The sequence below is a fragment of the Nanorana parkeri genome, unplaced genomic scaffold (genome assembly GCF_000935625.1).
Source record: "Nanorana parkeri isolate BGI_ZX_2015 unplaced genomic scaffold, ASM93562v1 scaffold176, whole genome shotgun sequence".
Lineage (NCBI taxonomy): Eukaryota > Metazoa > Chordata > Amphibia > Anura > Dicroglossidae > Nanorana > Nanorana parkeri.
This window is the reverse complement of record NW_017306444.1, coordinates 1,512,384-1,524,752: the sequence shown is the minus strand read 5'-3', so window position 1 is coordinate 1,524,752 and position 12,369 is coordinate 1,512,384. Positions and strand designations below refer to the sequence as shown.

The following is a 12,369-nucleotide window of genomic DNA, read 5'->3' as shown; positions in this document are numbered from 1 at the left end:
CCAAAAAGTTCTAATTTGGTCTCATCAACTATTCAGCAAATTATTTTGCTGCATACGTTTTGAGGCTCCCCTGGGCGCTATTCGGCATATTGTATATGATCTTTGTGTAAGGGGTATTTAAACTTATGAGCTCAAGTGTATATAGAGCTTAGAGGGGGGAATCAGCCCCTGACTTTTTATATGTCTTGGGTACACCAACAGGTGCTATATTTCTGTGTCTATTTCTGTCCACTTGTGAGTTTTGAGTCTTCCCACCAACCATTGTGTTCTTGTATCTTCTGCACATTCCTCATCAAATATAATAGTTCAATTCTGACATAGAAAGTAGGAACCCCTCATTAGGGCCACTGCAGTTGTGTATACAAAGGGACTCAAGGTAGATATATTACCAATGGAGTTGCTGAGAAATATATGAAATTGTCAAATTAAATTGTCAAATGGATCTCCAGGATCTGTCAAAAAATGAAATATCAGCTCTGAGTTGGCAGTCGTTTCAAAGAAAAGCTTTGGTTTGATTTTGGAGAAGACAGGCAAGATTTTTTTTTTTTACTAAATGAATCATTGTCACTTTACAGTAAACTCCCTAACAAGGACTAGAGGCCACCGCCTAAAATTGGTAGATAAAAGATTTAACCACACAAGGTGTATGGGGCTTCTTCTCATTCAGAGTGGTTACATTTTGGAATTTTCTGCCACAAGCAGTGGTATCAGCGGAGTATTAAATCATTCAAAAATCAATTACGTACCTTCCTTGGAGGCCGTAACATACTGGGGTACAGGCACTCTTAAAACCTAGGACCACACCAGGACTCACAGACACACATGCATGCACTACACACACACTTACACATAAAGGTGGATGGACCTGTATCTTTATTCAACCTAAAATATTATGTAACTATATAACTCTATTCAGTAGAATTTATGAAAATCAGAATGTATTTTCATGCATGCAATACCTCTGGTTTTATTAAGCAATTACATTAATAATGTAGGGGTTATATTTTAGTTTGTTAACTTCTGTAATTTTCTTTTGTTCCATACAGTCATTCACAATTTACTGCAGGAACTGCAGTATTTTCAAATGATACAACCAATATTTGTATTCTGGATCAACATATCTTCCATTTGTATGTATATTTGTATGCCTGTCTTGGATGTGTGCTGTATATATTAGATGCTAATTCGTCACACCTTACTATTGCATGTTACTGAATTAAATCAGTGTCTGTTGCACTGGGGTATTTGTTTTGGCTCTGGACTGCAAAAACTGCTAAAAACAAGTTATCATGTTAAAAGACTATTCCAATCAAAACTTAAAGTTGAGTCACAATATACATGCAAGCTGTTCCGGAATAAGGTCATCCAGGGTCCAGGGTGAGGATTCTAAGCTGTGCTTGCAACCTTACCCCCACAGTGTACCCCCACGGAGTTTTTTTTGGGGGGGGGGGTGTCACTTTAACAGGTGCACAGCAATGTGGTGAAATAATGGCACACTTCAGCGCAGTGAAATGTTTGACAGCCATGCACATTCTGTAACACAGTAAAATATGGGCCTAACACTGGCAAAGAAAGAGAGGGCCTGGCATTGGTGTGACAAGAAAAACCCTTGCATTGTTGGTGTCACTGGAAGTAAAAAAAAAAAAGCTAGTACGTTGGTGGTGTCAGTGAAAGGGCTAAATGCCCCTGCCTCTGTGGTATCACCTGAATGATAAAAAGACACGGTATCAGTGTCAGTGGGCAAAATATGGCCCGGTGCTGGTAGGGTAACTAGAAGTAAAGAATGTCCCTGCATAAGTGGTGTCAGTGGAAAGAAAAAATGCTGCTGCATTTGTTTTGTTAGGACGAAAGCAGGTGTTCCCACTCCCTGCTCTCTTCCACAAACAATAAACTGCTGTTGGAGGGAGGAGATATTAAAATTCTCCTTCCAGCAGCTGTTGCAACCCCTGATTTGCCTGAAAAGTGTGACTCCTGTCAAGCAGGTAGCTTATGAATGAAGCTTTGGAAGATTTCCAGCTTGCCCCGCCCACACACACATTTCAACTTCTGCCCTCCCTTCCCAATCCCTGCCCTGCATACAAGTAACACAAAATGCATTATGATAGTATTTCCTTTGCTCTCCTTCACCCCCCAATCATTACAAATGCAGGTTACATAAGGAAATCAGGGATACCTAGTGGGACTATTCTTCTTGAAAGGCAGCAAACAATGACCACAGCCCAAATTCTGACTAAGCAATGCACAGCATGGTCACCTGGATTGTTGCCTTCTAAAAGGAACTGCTCAGGGTCCAATGCTTATCTGCTGTCCAAAGCACTAGCACTTTTATTCATGTTTAGTATCCCAAGCCACCACAGTTTTCTATGTGCTACATTTAGCAGTCTACAATCTTGCCCAGAAAACTTGCATAATTTGCAATAGCAAATTATGCTCCCTACTATTTTGCATGTAGTTGCAGTTGTAGTTGTATTTTGCAACTAATAAAAGATGATATAGCTTCAGAATTCTGTGTAATTTATCCATATTATAAAATTCACTAATGCATTAAACCTCAGCGGACCCTTTCAATGCATTCAGCATACATGGTGTAAAACGATATTGCATCATTCTGTAGTATTATTTGGAAATCATTTTGCAATAAAGCATTTATTTTTGTTCCTTTTTTAAATTAAGGATACATATTTAAAAACAATGCATTTATAACAAAGTTGATGGCTTTACTACATACATCAGCTATTAACTAGATTTTCAATTAGAAAGTTAATGTGATCTATTTCATTTTAAACATACTGTATTTTAAATTTTCGTGCATGAAAAGCATTATTTCCCTGATATTTAACAATAAGGCTGTCATTCTAATTTTTGGACAGAAGAGGGCAGACTAGGCCATCCAGTTTATTTTTTAGGCAACCCTTGAGAATCTGTTCATGTTAGATGTGTTCTCCTCCCCCTGGCTCAGTGATTCACCCTCCCATCTCTTTCCTCACACACAAAGAAGAGCTGCTGCTCCGATGAAAACCCCGTGGATGTTTTCAATGCAGGAAATATGTTCTTTTTTATACAACAAATCATTTAAACTCAGCTGGAATACTTACTGGGATTACAAAAGGACTTGATTCTCAGAAGAGGGATTAAAGACATGGACTGCAAATGTTCCTCAAATGCTTGGAAATGGCAAGTAGCTTTCTCCCTTCTCCTTTGTAGCTGGGGCTGGGTCTCTGGGCAGCTTCGTTATTCTGTTGCAGAGGAATCAGATCCAGGGACTGTTGTGGGGAATATAGCTCAGGATCTGGGCTTAAACCTGGCAAATATTAATACAAGGAGACTGAGTTTGGGATCTGAAGGAAGCAGCAAATATTTAACAATTGACCAGAAACATGGAGCTCTGATAATACAAGAGAAGATTGATAGAGAGAGCCTGTGTGGATCCAGCTCCAGCTGTTTGCTGCATTCAGAGATTGTAGCTGAGAACCCTCTGGAGCTGTTCAGCCTAGAAATTGAGATTTTGGACATTAATGATAATTATCCTATTTTTTCTGTCTCAGATCAAGTAATAAAAATTACAGAGCTATTAACAAGTCCAGGAGTAAGATTTCCTTTACCCACTGCTAAAGACTTGGATGTGGGCAAAAATGGTGTGAGACATTACAGCTTAAATCAAAATCCTTATTTTTCATTATCAGAAAAATATCGCAATGATGGGATTTTGATTGCAGAATTAGTACTAGAGAAAAATCTAGACAGAGAAGAGAAATCAGAACACACGCTTATTCTTTCTGCCATTGATGGAGGAGAACCTCCCCGATCAGGATCTACTCAGATTAATATAATTGTTTTAGATATCAATGACTATGCACCCGTGTTTGATCAGACAAGATATAAGGTAGGGCTGATGGAAAATGTACCTTTAAGAACAGTTGTTATAAAACTAAATGCTACAGACCTAGATGAGGGTGCAAATAGTGAAATATTATATTTATTTGATGACCATACAGTGGATTCAGCAAAGGAAATATTTGATTTAAATGGAAACACTGGGGAAATCATTATTAAGGGGGCTATAGATTATGAAATTGCAAAGTCATATGAATTATTTGTAAAAGCTGTAGACAAAGGATCGCCCACTCTAGAGGGACGATGTGTTGTCCAGGTTGAGGTGCAAGATGTGAATGATAATATACCAGAAATTGTATTTACTTCTAAAAATAATGAAGTGCCTGAAAGTGCCCCAGTAGGAACAGTCGTTGGGTTTATCACAGTCAGAGACAAGGATTCTGGTAAAAATGGGGAGGTCAAACTGGAAATCTCACCAGATTTACCCTTTAAATGCCAGCCTATGTCAAACCGTTATACACTGGTCACCAGTGGACAACTGGACAGGGAGACCATATTCCAATATACTGTTACACTGATCGCTTCTGATCTCGGATCTCCATCTTTAAGCAGCCAGGCTACGGTCATCATTAGCATTTCTGATGTCAATGATAATCCTCCAAAATTTTTACATTCTGCTTACAATGCATTCATATCAGAAAACAATGAACCTGGCAGACTGTTATGTACAGTATCTGCTGGGGATCCAGATGAAGGAGATAATGCAAAGCTAATTTACTCCTTAGCAGAGAGCCACATAGATGGCTCTCCTGTTTCTTCATTTGTATATATTAACTCTGACACTGGTAATATTTATGCCCAGCGATCTTTTGACTATGAACAGTTCCAAGTTCTACAGATCACAGCGAGAGTAGAAGATTCTGGATCCCCAAAGCTGTTTTCCAATGTGTCAGTCTTCATATTTATTCAGGATACAAATGACAATTATCCCTCTATATTATACCCAGAGAACTCAGGCGAAATCAGTGCAGAAGAGACCATTCCCAGATCTGCATCTGCTGGTTATCTAGTCAGTAAAGTGTCTGCAGTGGATCTGGATTCTGGACACAATGCCTGGCTCACCTATAGACTTGTTCAGTCTGGCAGTCCAGCTTTGTTTCACATCTCTGAACATACAGGAGAAGTCAGAACTGTGCGAGGATTACAGGAGACGGATAACACAGAACATCGACTTGTCATTTCAATCAGTGACCATGGGGAGCCTTCACTGTCCTCTACAGTCACTCTGATTGTAAATATAATGGAGCATATTGCTCAGGAAAGCCCCAAATCTCATGATTTTCTTGCACACTCTAAATCAGCACCAAACATGACTCTATATCTTATCATTTCTTTGGTTGCCATCAGCCTAGTTTCCTTGGTAACCTTTGTGATATTATTGGTAAGGTGCCTTAAAAAGAATAATGACAGCAGTTGTGGTTCTTGTTTTCCAAACAAATCACTCCCTGGGTCCTACATGGATCAATATAAACCAACACTGTACCTGAACACAGATGGAACTTTAAAGTACATGGAAGTGAGGATGGCTCCCTCAGAACCTCAAGTATCTTGTTATCCACCTTGTTTTCCTGCAACAGCAAATATTCCAGACTCAACACTTACACAGTTTCAAAATACTCCTCAAATAGCGGAACCTAAGTCCATTTCTGACAGCTGGTTTAATGCAATAAACCAGGTGAGATGCCTTTATTTTTGCTCATGTTACTAACATAATTTAAATTGTTTATTATATTTAACTGTGAAACATTTTTCATAATAATATTTTAAGATTTTTGATGCCAACTGCAAATATTTAATAACAAGGCTCATTATGCATAGCATTGTTCCGTGGCCTTATTGCAGTCTCACCACTTTTTTGTACATCAGGTGAGATTCTATTTTTTTTTCCAGTTGATATAAATTTTTATGTTTTATTTTGCAATGAAACATTTATTTTTTTGTAATGGAAGGTGTTATATCACACAAATCGTTTCGTAAAGTCAACATTTCAATTCAGTGTTCCTGTTCCCCACAGTAAGCTAATAGCTTTGAAAATGAGGCTCTTTATTGTTTGAGTGGTCTGCTTGTAGCTCCAGCTTTTTATGGCTTATATTTGTTATGCCTATAACAAGATTTTACTTACTGGCTTGTTTTATTCACTAAATCATTTAGTCTCCATTAATAATTTTGATTTAAAAAATAAAGTTATGCTTGTATTCTTTCATGAAATACTGGCATCTTTAATAGCTTGAGAGAATATTTATTCTCTAGGACGTTTAAATATTATGTACAAACCTTACCACATTGCCACATGATAATTCCAAGCAACAGGAATGCGATCTTTGTATTACTATCAATGCACTATTACTATCAATGTACTATCAATGTACTATCAATGTACACTAAGGTCCCTTACACACAGGCACCTTCAGTTCTGTTCAGAAGGGGATCTTTTCCTGATAATTGGAGCAGTTCAGAACAGATGTCAATGGATTTCCACCATCCTGCAATGGGGGAAAAAAAGTCTAAATTACTGGACTCATGTTGGTCTATAGGGAGTCAGATGTCCGTTGACATCAGATTACCCATGACCCAGCATAATCGGGACCAGGGAAATTAAACTCTCTATTTTGTTTGTTTTTCGAACCTGACTGGAGTAAATGGACTCCTGTCTGTTTAGATATGGCTGCTCATAGACTAATATTGGTCCAAGGGTAAAGGGGCCAATGGCAAAGGGGCCAAAATATAATTTTCTGTCCATTTCAATTGATTTTATTTTTGTTATTGTATCAATTTTGTACAATTTGTCTCAAAGTTAAATTCACCTAAAGCACTGCAAGAAATGTATTACTAGTTTCCTAATGCCAAAAATAAGGAATTATTTAAAAATAATTTGTAGTGCCATTCATCTTGCAAAACTGCATATACATTCGTTTTGTGTGAATGGAGGCAAAAATAAATGCTATTAGTATATTTTCTTTCCAGGTTGAATGCAATATACAGAAGTACCATATTGTGGCCCCTAGATAAAGCTGAGGATCATAGGAAATAAGTATTTAGTGGCTGTAATGTGGTATTTTCCTGATATTGCTTTCAACCTGGAAAGAAAATATACTCATAACATTCGCATGTTCGTGCGACTGGTGGACATATCTCTCTCAGGTCAGACTATGCCTTAGAGCTACGGATGCCATTAAAATTACCTCACTGCTCTAAAGGGATTGAACGGCACTGGCTGCAGTGCACATAGACACATACATTGGAGCTTTGTGTTGACCTGACCACATAGAAAAAGCTTTCAAAAAGGTATAAGAAGCCATATTCAGGAAATATGAGAGCAATCGAAATCAGCATTTCTAAGGTTAGATATTGGATAGCCTAACCTTAAACTTAGTCTAATCTTACTTTATGCAGTATATATAGTGTGTAATAACATTTCTTCTGATCGGTCATTCACTCGGCTGCCCTCGGCAGCTTTGTGAATAGACCCCTTAGTGTGACATTGTGATATCAGCCAATGGCATTGCTGGTGTCTAGCATGAGGGAAACCCACAAATAACTGGCTGTAACTATTTTGGCATCTTCTAAGCATACATGCCACCTGTCTCAAATTTATTGGAACAATCTCACGTTTAACTTAGTTGTCACACTGGGGCTGTGTCCTAGGCTATTTAATGAGATCACAGTATAAGGCACTTTTCAGTGCAGCAAGTGGTGACTATCATTTAACTTGTGCCAATCAATTATAATTCACCACTTGTGTGACTGGATCATTCAAATATTGTGCCCTCCCTATTCTTCAACTCAGGATTGCTCTAGCTGGGGCAGTAGTTGGGGAACAGGCCAGCAGAGTGACTTCAATACAGGGCGTGGTATGACAGCAAACAGGGGAGGGAAGGAAAAGTACTGTTGGCTGCCGGGTGGTTGCACAGGGGTAAGTGTTTGTCTATGGTGGTCAACTGGCTTCTTTTGCACTGGATGATATAACAAAAGCAGCAGGCATGTCCCAGTGGTGTAAATGTAAGGTACTGTCCATGGGAGGCCTTGGCTGTGCAGGAAGACCTTGGATAGTTGTGTGTTTTGCCCTAACATTAGCAAACACAAATTGTATGGTTTTGTGCTTCACTGTAACATGAAGTCACTACATGGAGAACACATGTGCAAGTAGAACTTGTGTCGGATTCAAAAGAGTTGTACATGATTGAAACATTACTGGAACTGGGCGGCATGTAGTTTGCATTAATGATAACATCTAATCAGTGATGCTGTAAACTTGTAATGGTCACTTGTGTCAACAATATCACCCTGACTTCCTAGCCTTCTGGCAATATTTCACTAGGCATGAAAATGAAGAATGCTCCAACAGCACCACAGACATAAATAAAAATGCTTTTCTTTAGTAGAGAAGGGGAAGGCTATACCCCTATCTGATTTGTATTTCTGTTTGTGTCACTTGCAGATTTCTGTTCACTTCCTGTCTGGTGAAACCATAGTCAGCAGGACAGGAAGTGTGGTCAAACCTCTCTGACAAAGTCCTGCATCCATGTAAGAACCCACCAGAAGTTCTAATGCGTTCCCACTCTGTCCAAAACTAGAACAATGTTTGTGGATTCAGATAACTTTAACTCTTATCAAGCAACATCAATTGGAGGTTCAAGGTTGGGTTTTCTGTGTCTGGTTAGGGCTAGTTCACACCAAGCGCGGAGCAGAGCAGGTGCAGACCGGATCAAAACGGTGTCTAATGTATTCCCATGGTATTTTTAGCTCCAGTTCACATTGCAGCGTGCAGATCCAAAGCAGGTAAAAAAACTGCAGCAGGCCCTATTTTACCTGCTTTGGATCTGCTCTGGATCTGCAAACGCATAAAAAACGCATAAAAAACGCATGCAAATGCCTGGAACGCACTGAAAGCCCATGTTAAACTTTAAAAAAAATATTATTATTTTTTTAGCCAAAAACGCATCTAAAAGACTAGCGTGCGTGTGCAGAAACCTGACCGGATGTGCTCCGCATTTGGTGTGATCAAGGCCTTAGGGGCATTCTGCATATTTATTTCCTGCCTCCTCTTTTCTCCTCCTTTTTTCCCCTCTTTTATATGTTAGTATAATATAACTTTAAAGTAGTATTGCACTCTCAAAATGTTTTCAATAATGAATCCCGATCAAACATATATACATTGCCCAGCAAAGTATTTCCTAAAGTTTTTGCCCAAGCACTTACAGTCTTCATGTTTTTGAACAGCTGTTTCCACCTTCCCCAAATCCACTTCCCTGAACTTCCTTTCCAGTACAACCTCAGAAGGGGGAACACAGTCTCCAGCAGCTGCCCATACACTAGGTTGGAGAAGGGAGGTAGGAGAAGGCAGGAGGTGGGTGTGAGGAGCAGAAGAGTAGCTTGTCTTGTTGTGCTTGTGTGTTTTTGGAGACACACACAGCTTACTAGCACACACAAAGCTGGCTCCACAGGACCCAGCAAGGCAAGGAGCCACCCTAAAAATATATATCAGGGCCAGTGCTTGGGGAACCATCTGATCCTGCAGGAAACTAAAAAAATTAAACATCAAGGAGCAGCATCCATTGTAAGTGATTTCTTTAGCATTTTAAAAAGCTTAAAAACCATTTGACTTTAATATCACTTTGAGGCTCAGTCTACCCAGTCTACCCAGTCTACCCTACTAAATTTTAGTTATACTGTTTGTGCTCATAAGTTTATTTACCCTGCAAAATGTGTAAATTACAGACCCTTTTAAGAAAACATGAGATATCAGACCAAACAAATGTATTTTATGTTTTAGTGTGATTCAAGTGTACCTATCACATGCCATGCGATATCACAAACATTTACAAAAAATAGCAAAAATGAAAATAATAAAATGGCCTTATAAGTTTGCATACCCTTAGTTCTAGTTCTTAATATGTATTGGCCGCTTTATCATCAATGAGGTCTTGCCATTTTTTGCAATAGTTTAGAATGAGGCTCTTTCTTTTTTTTCATGTGTAAAGCTGCCCAATTTTGGCGAAATTTCTCCAGGTCCTGTAAAATGTTTGGTTGTCTAACATGTTTGAGATCTTCTCAAGTGGCTCAATGTTGTTGAGGTCAGGGGACTGTAATGGCCATGCCAGAACCTTCACTCGTTTCATATGCATCCACTGAAAGGTCAACTTAGCTTTATACTTCTGATCATTTTCATGTTAAAAGTCCAGGTGTACCCCTTGTGGGATGATGAATGAACATATTCCTCAAATATCATCTGATAATATACTGCATTCATTTAACCATCATTTTTTCATAAATTTCACTGTGCCCTTCTTGCCAAAATCAGCAGTTATCCACGTAAGGCTTCATGGTAGGGATAGTGTACTTCCTTCTATAAGATGGGTTATGTCAGCCGCTGTCTTTTTATATTCCTTGGATACTCAAACATCAAGATCCCTCTGCTATAATTGTTATATTCATTTGTATATTAATTTTAATTTAAGTTTTAGGATGTTATATTTAATTTTTTTAAATTGGTTTCATTTTGTTTCGTAATGATTTGCTGTTGAATAAGTTTGCTCCATACTTGGACATATGGAGAACTTACAGATTGTGTTGTCTACCTAATGTGCCAGTAAAATATAAAAATCAGTTATTCTGTTTAGAGGTGCACCGAAATGGAAATTTCAAAACCGAAACGAAACCGAAATAAAAAAAGTTGTCAGGCTGAAACCGAAAATGTTTTTTATTTAAATGTTTTCAATGTTTTCAATATTTTATTTGTATTTATTTATTAATTTTTTATTAAATATTTTTATTTTTTACTTTACTTTTAGGGGCTTCGGGGAAATATATTGGTCGTCTAAACAGACCCCTGATATTTCCCTTTTAAAATAGAAAAAGAGATTGAGGACACAAAGTCCTCTATCTCTTTTTCTGTACCCCTTGTTATCAATGAACAGGAATCATCTATGAATGTTCCTGTTCATTCATTACATGAAAACATTGTGTGTTTTCTATAACCACAACTATGAATGAACAGGAGGTGATATAGATCACCCCCCATTCATTCATAATTGAGGATATAGTCAACATGCTATGTCCTCAATTATGTACAAACACTCTGACACGCTGTCACAGGAGGCTGAGCAAGCGGAGCAGGAAGGAGAGCTCAGCCTCCTGTGACAGCGGCCTGTTTCCGCCAACACACCACTCTGCCAGACTGTGATAGGGAGCAGGGAGGAGAGCTTAGCCTTCTGTGACAGGGCCTGTTTCCGCCCACAGACCACTCTGCCGGACTGTGATAGGAGGCTGAGCAGTGTGGGAGGAGAGACAGCGGCCGCTCACAGCGCTCGGCAGGCTGCCACACTTTCTCTCCTCCCCGCAGGGACACCGAGCAAAGCCCAGCGGGAGGAAAGAAAGCAGGGATGCGCCGATGTATTGGCAGGAAAATGGTACTTTCGGCATTTAGCCAAAAGTGCCATTTTCGACTGATATGTTTCGGCGGCCGATATGTCGGTGCATCCCTAATTCTGTTAATTTTTGTTTGGTTTGGTTTTTGTTCTATACTGCTTTTCTAGTGAGTAAGTTTACTCCATGCTTAGATATGTTTCTAAAAAATATAAATATGATATTTGTATTTTATTCACTTGTGACTATTAAGCATTTGTCTTGGATTTGTGCTGTGCTTAGTCACACTTTATATTGGATATTTCCCCCAAAATTGGGGTTTCTGTAAAGATAATTTTGTCACTGAAATGTAAAAACAAATTTAGATGTTAAAAGTCATTTCCAATAAAAGCTAAAAATTGAGTAAAATTATACCTGCAAGTGACACAAAATATGTGATTGCAGCTTATTTTTTTAATCTAGTTGCAGTAGTAGTACACCCACTTGCTATAGGGCACCATACTTAATAAAAAGCTTTGCTATAGGAAGCCTGGGACCACCATAACTCATCGTTTTTTAAAGGGTGGAATAGATATACCCGATCCCCCACCATGCTATAATCTTACAGGAGGGACAAGTGTGAATTGAGATCTTCTTTGCCCTCCTTCCCCTCCCATTCATCAGAAATGCAGATTACATAAAATGAGATCATGTACTTCTATTCCTGGAAGGCAGGGATTGCAGCCCATATATATTATAAACAGCATGGTCACTTGGGTTGCTGTCATCTAAATAGAACAGACTGTGAGGAAGCTTTCATGTCTCCTTATCTAAACTGCCCAGGTTCAAATTGTCACTCTCTTTCTTGTTTAAGATCCCAAGCCACCCCAGTTTTCTATATCCTGCATGAATCAGGCTGAGGTATTGCCCGAAAATCTGTTCCTGGACAGTGTTAGTAGTTTAAACGTCCTACTTAAGTTTAAGTTATCCACACTGTAACACTCACTGCCATGTTAAATACAGGAAACTTCACCAAATTCTTTCTATGCATTCAAAATATACAATGTTATACTTACTGTAAACTGTTATTGCATATTCTTATTGTATTATATTGATATCATTTTGGAATTG

The 12,369-nt window shown here is 38.7% G+C and overlaps 2 protein-coding genes across 2 annotated transcripts in view; both read left to right on the top strand.

Moving 5' to 3' along the window:
* LOC108785742 (protocadherin gamma-C5-like) overlaps positions 1 to 12,369 on the top strand; it is a 225,342-nt gene that overhangs the window by 98,954 nt on the left and 114,019 nt on the right. The window lies entirely within an intron of this gene.
* Positions 2,997 to 10,715, top strand: LOC108785721 (protocadherin gamma-C5-like). Its single transcript, XM_018554855.1, has 2 exons — positions 2,997 to 5,569; positions 10,686 to 10,715. Exons 1-2 carry the CDS (start codon positions 3,140 to 3,142, stop codon positions 10,713 to 10,715), a joined length of 2,460 nt encoding a protein of 819 aa, XP_018410357.1. The 5' UTR covers positions 2,997 to 3,139.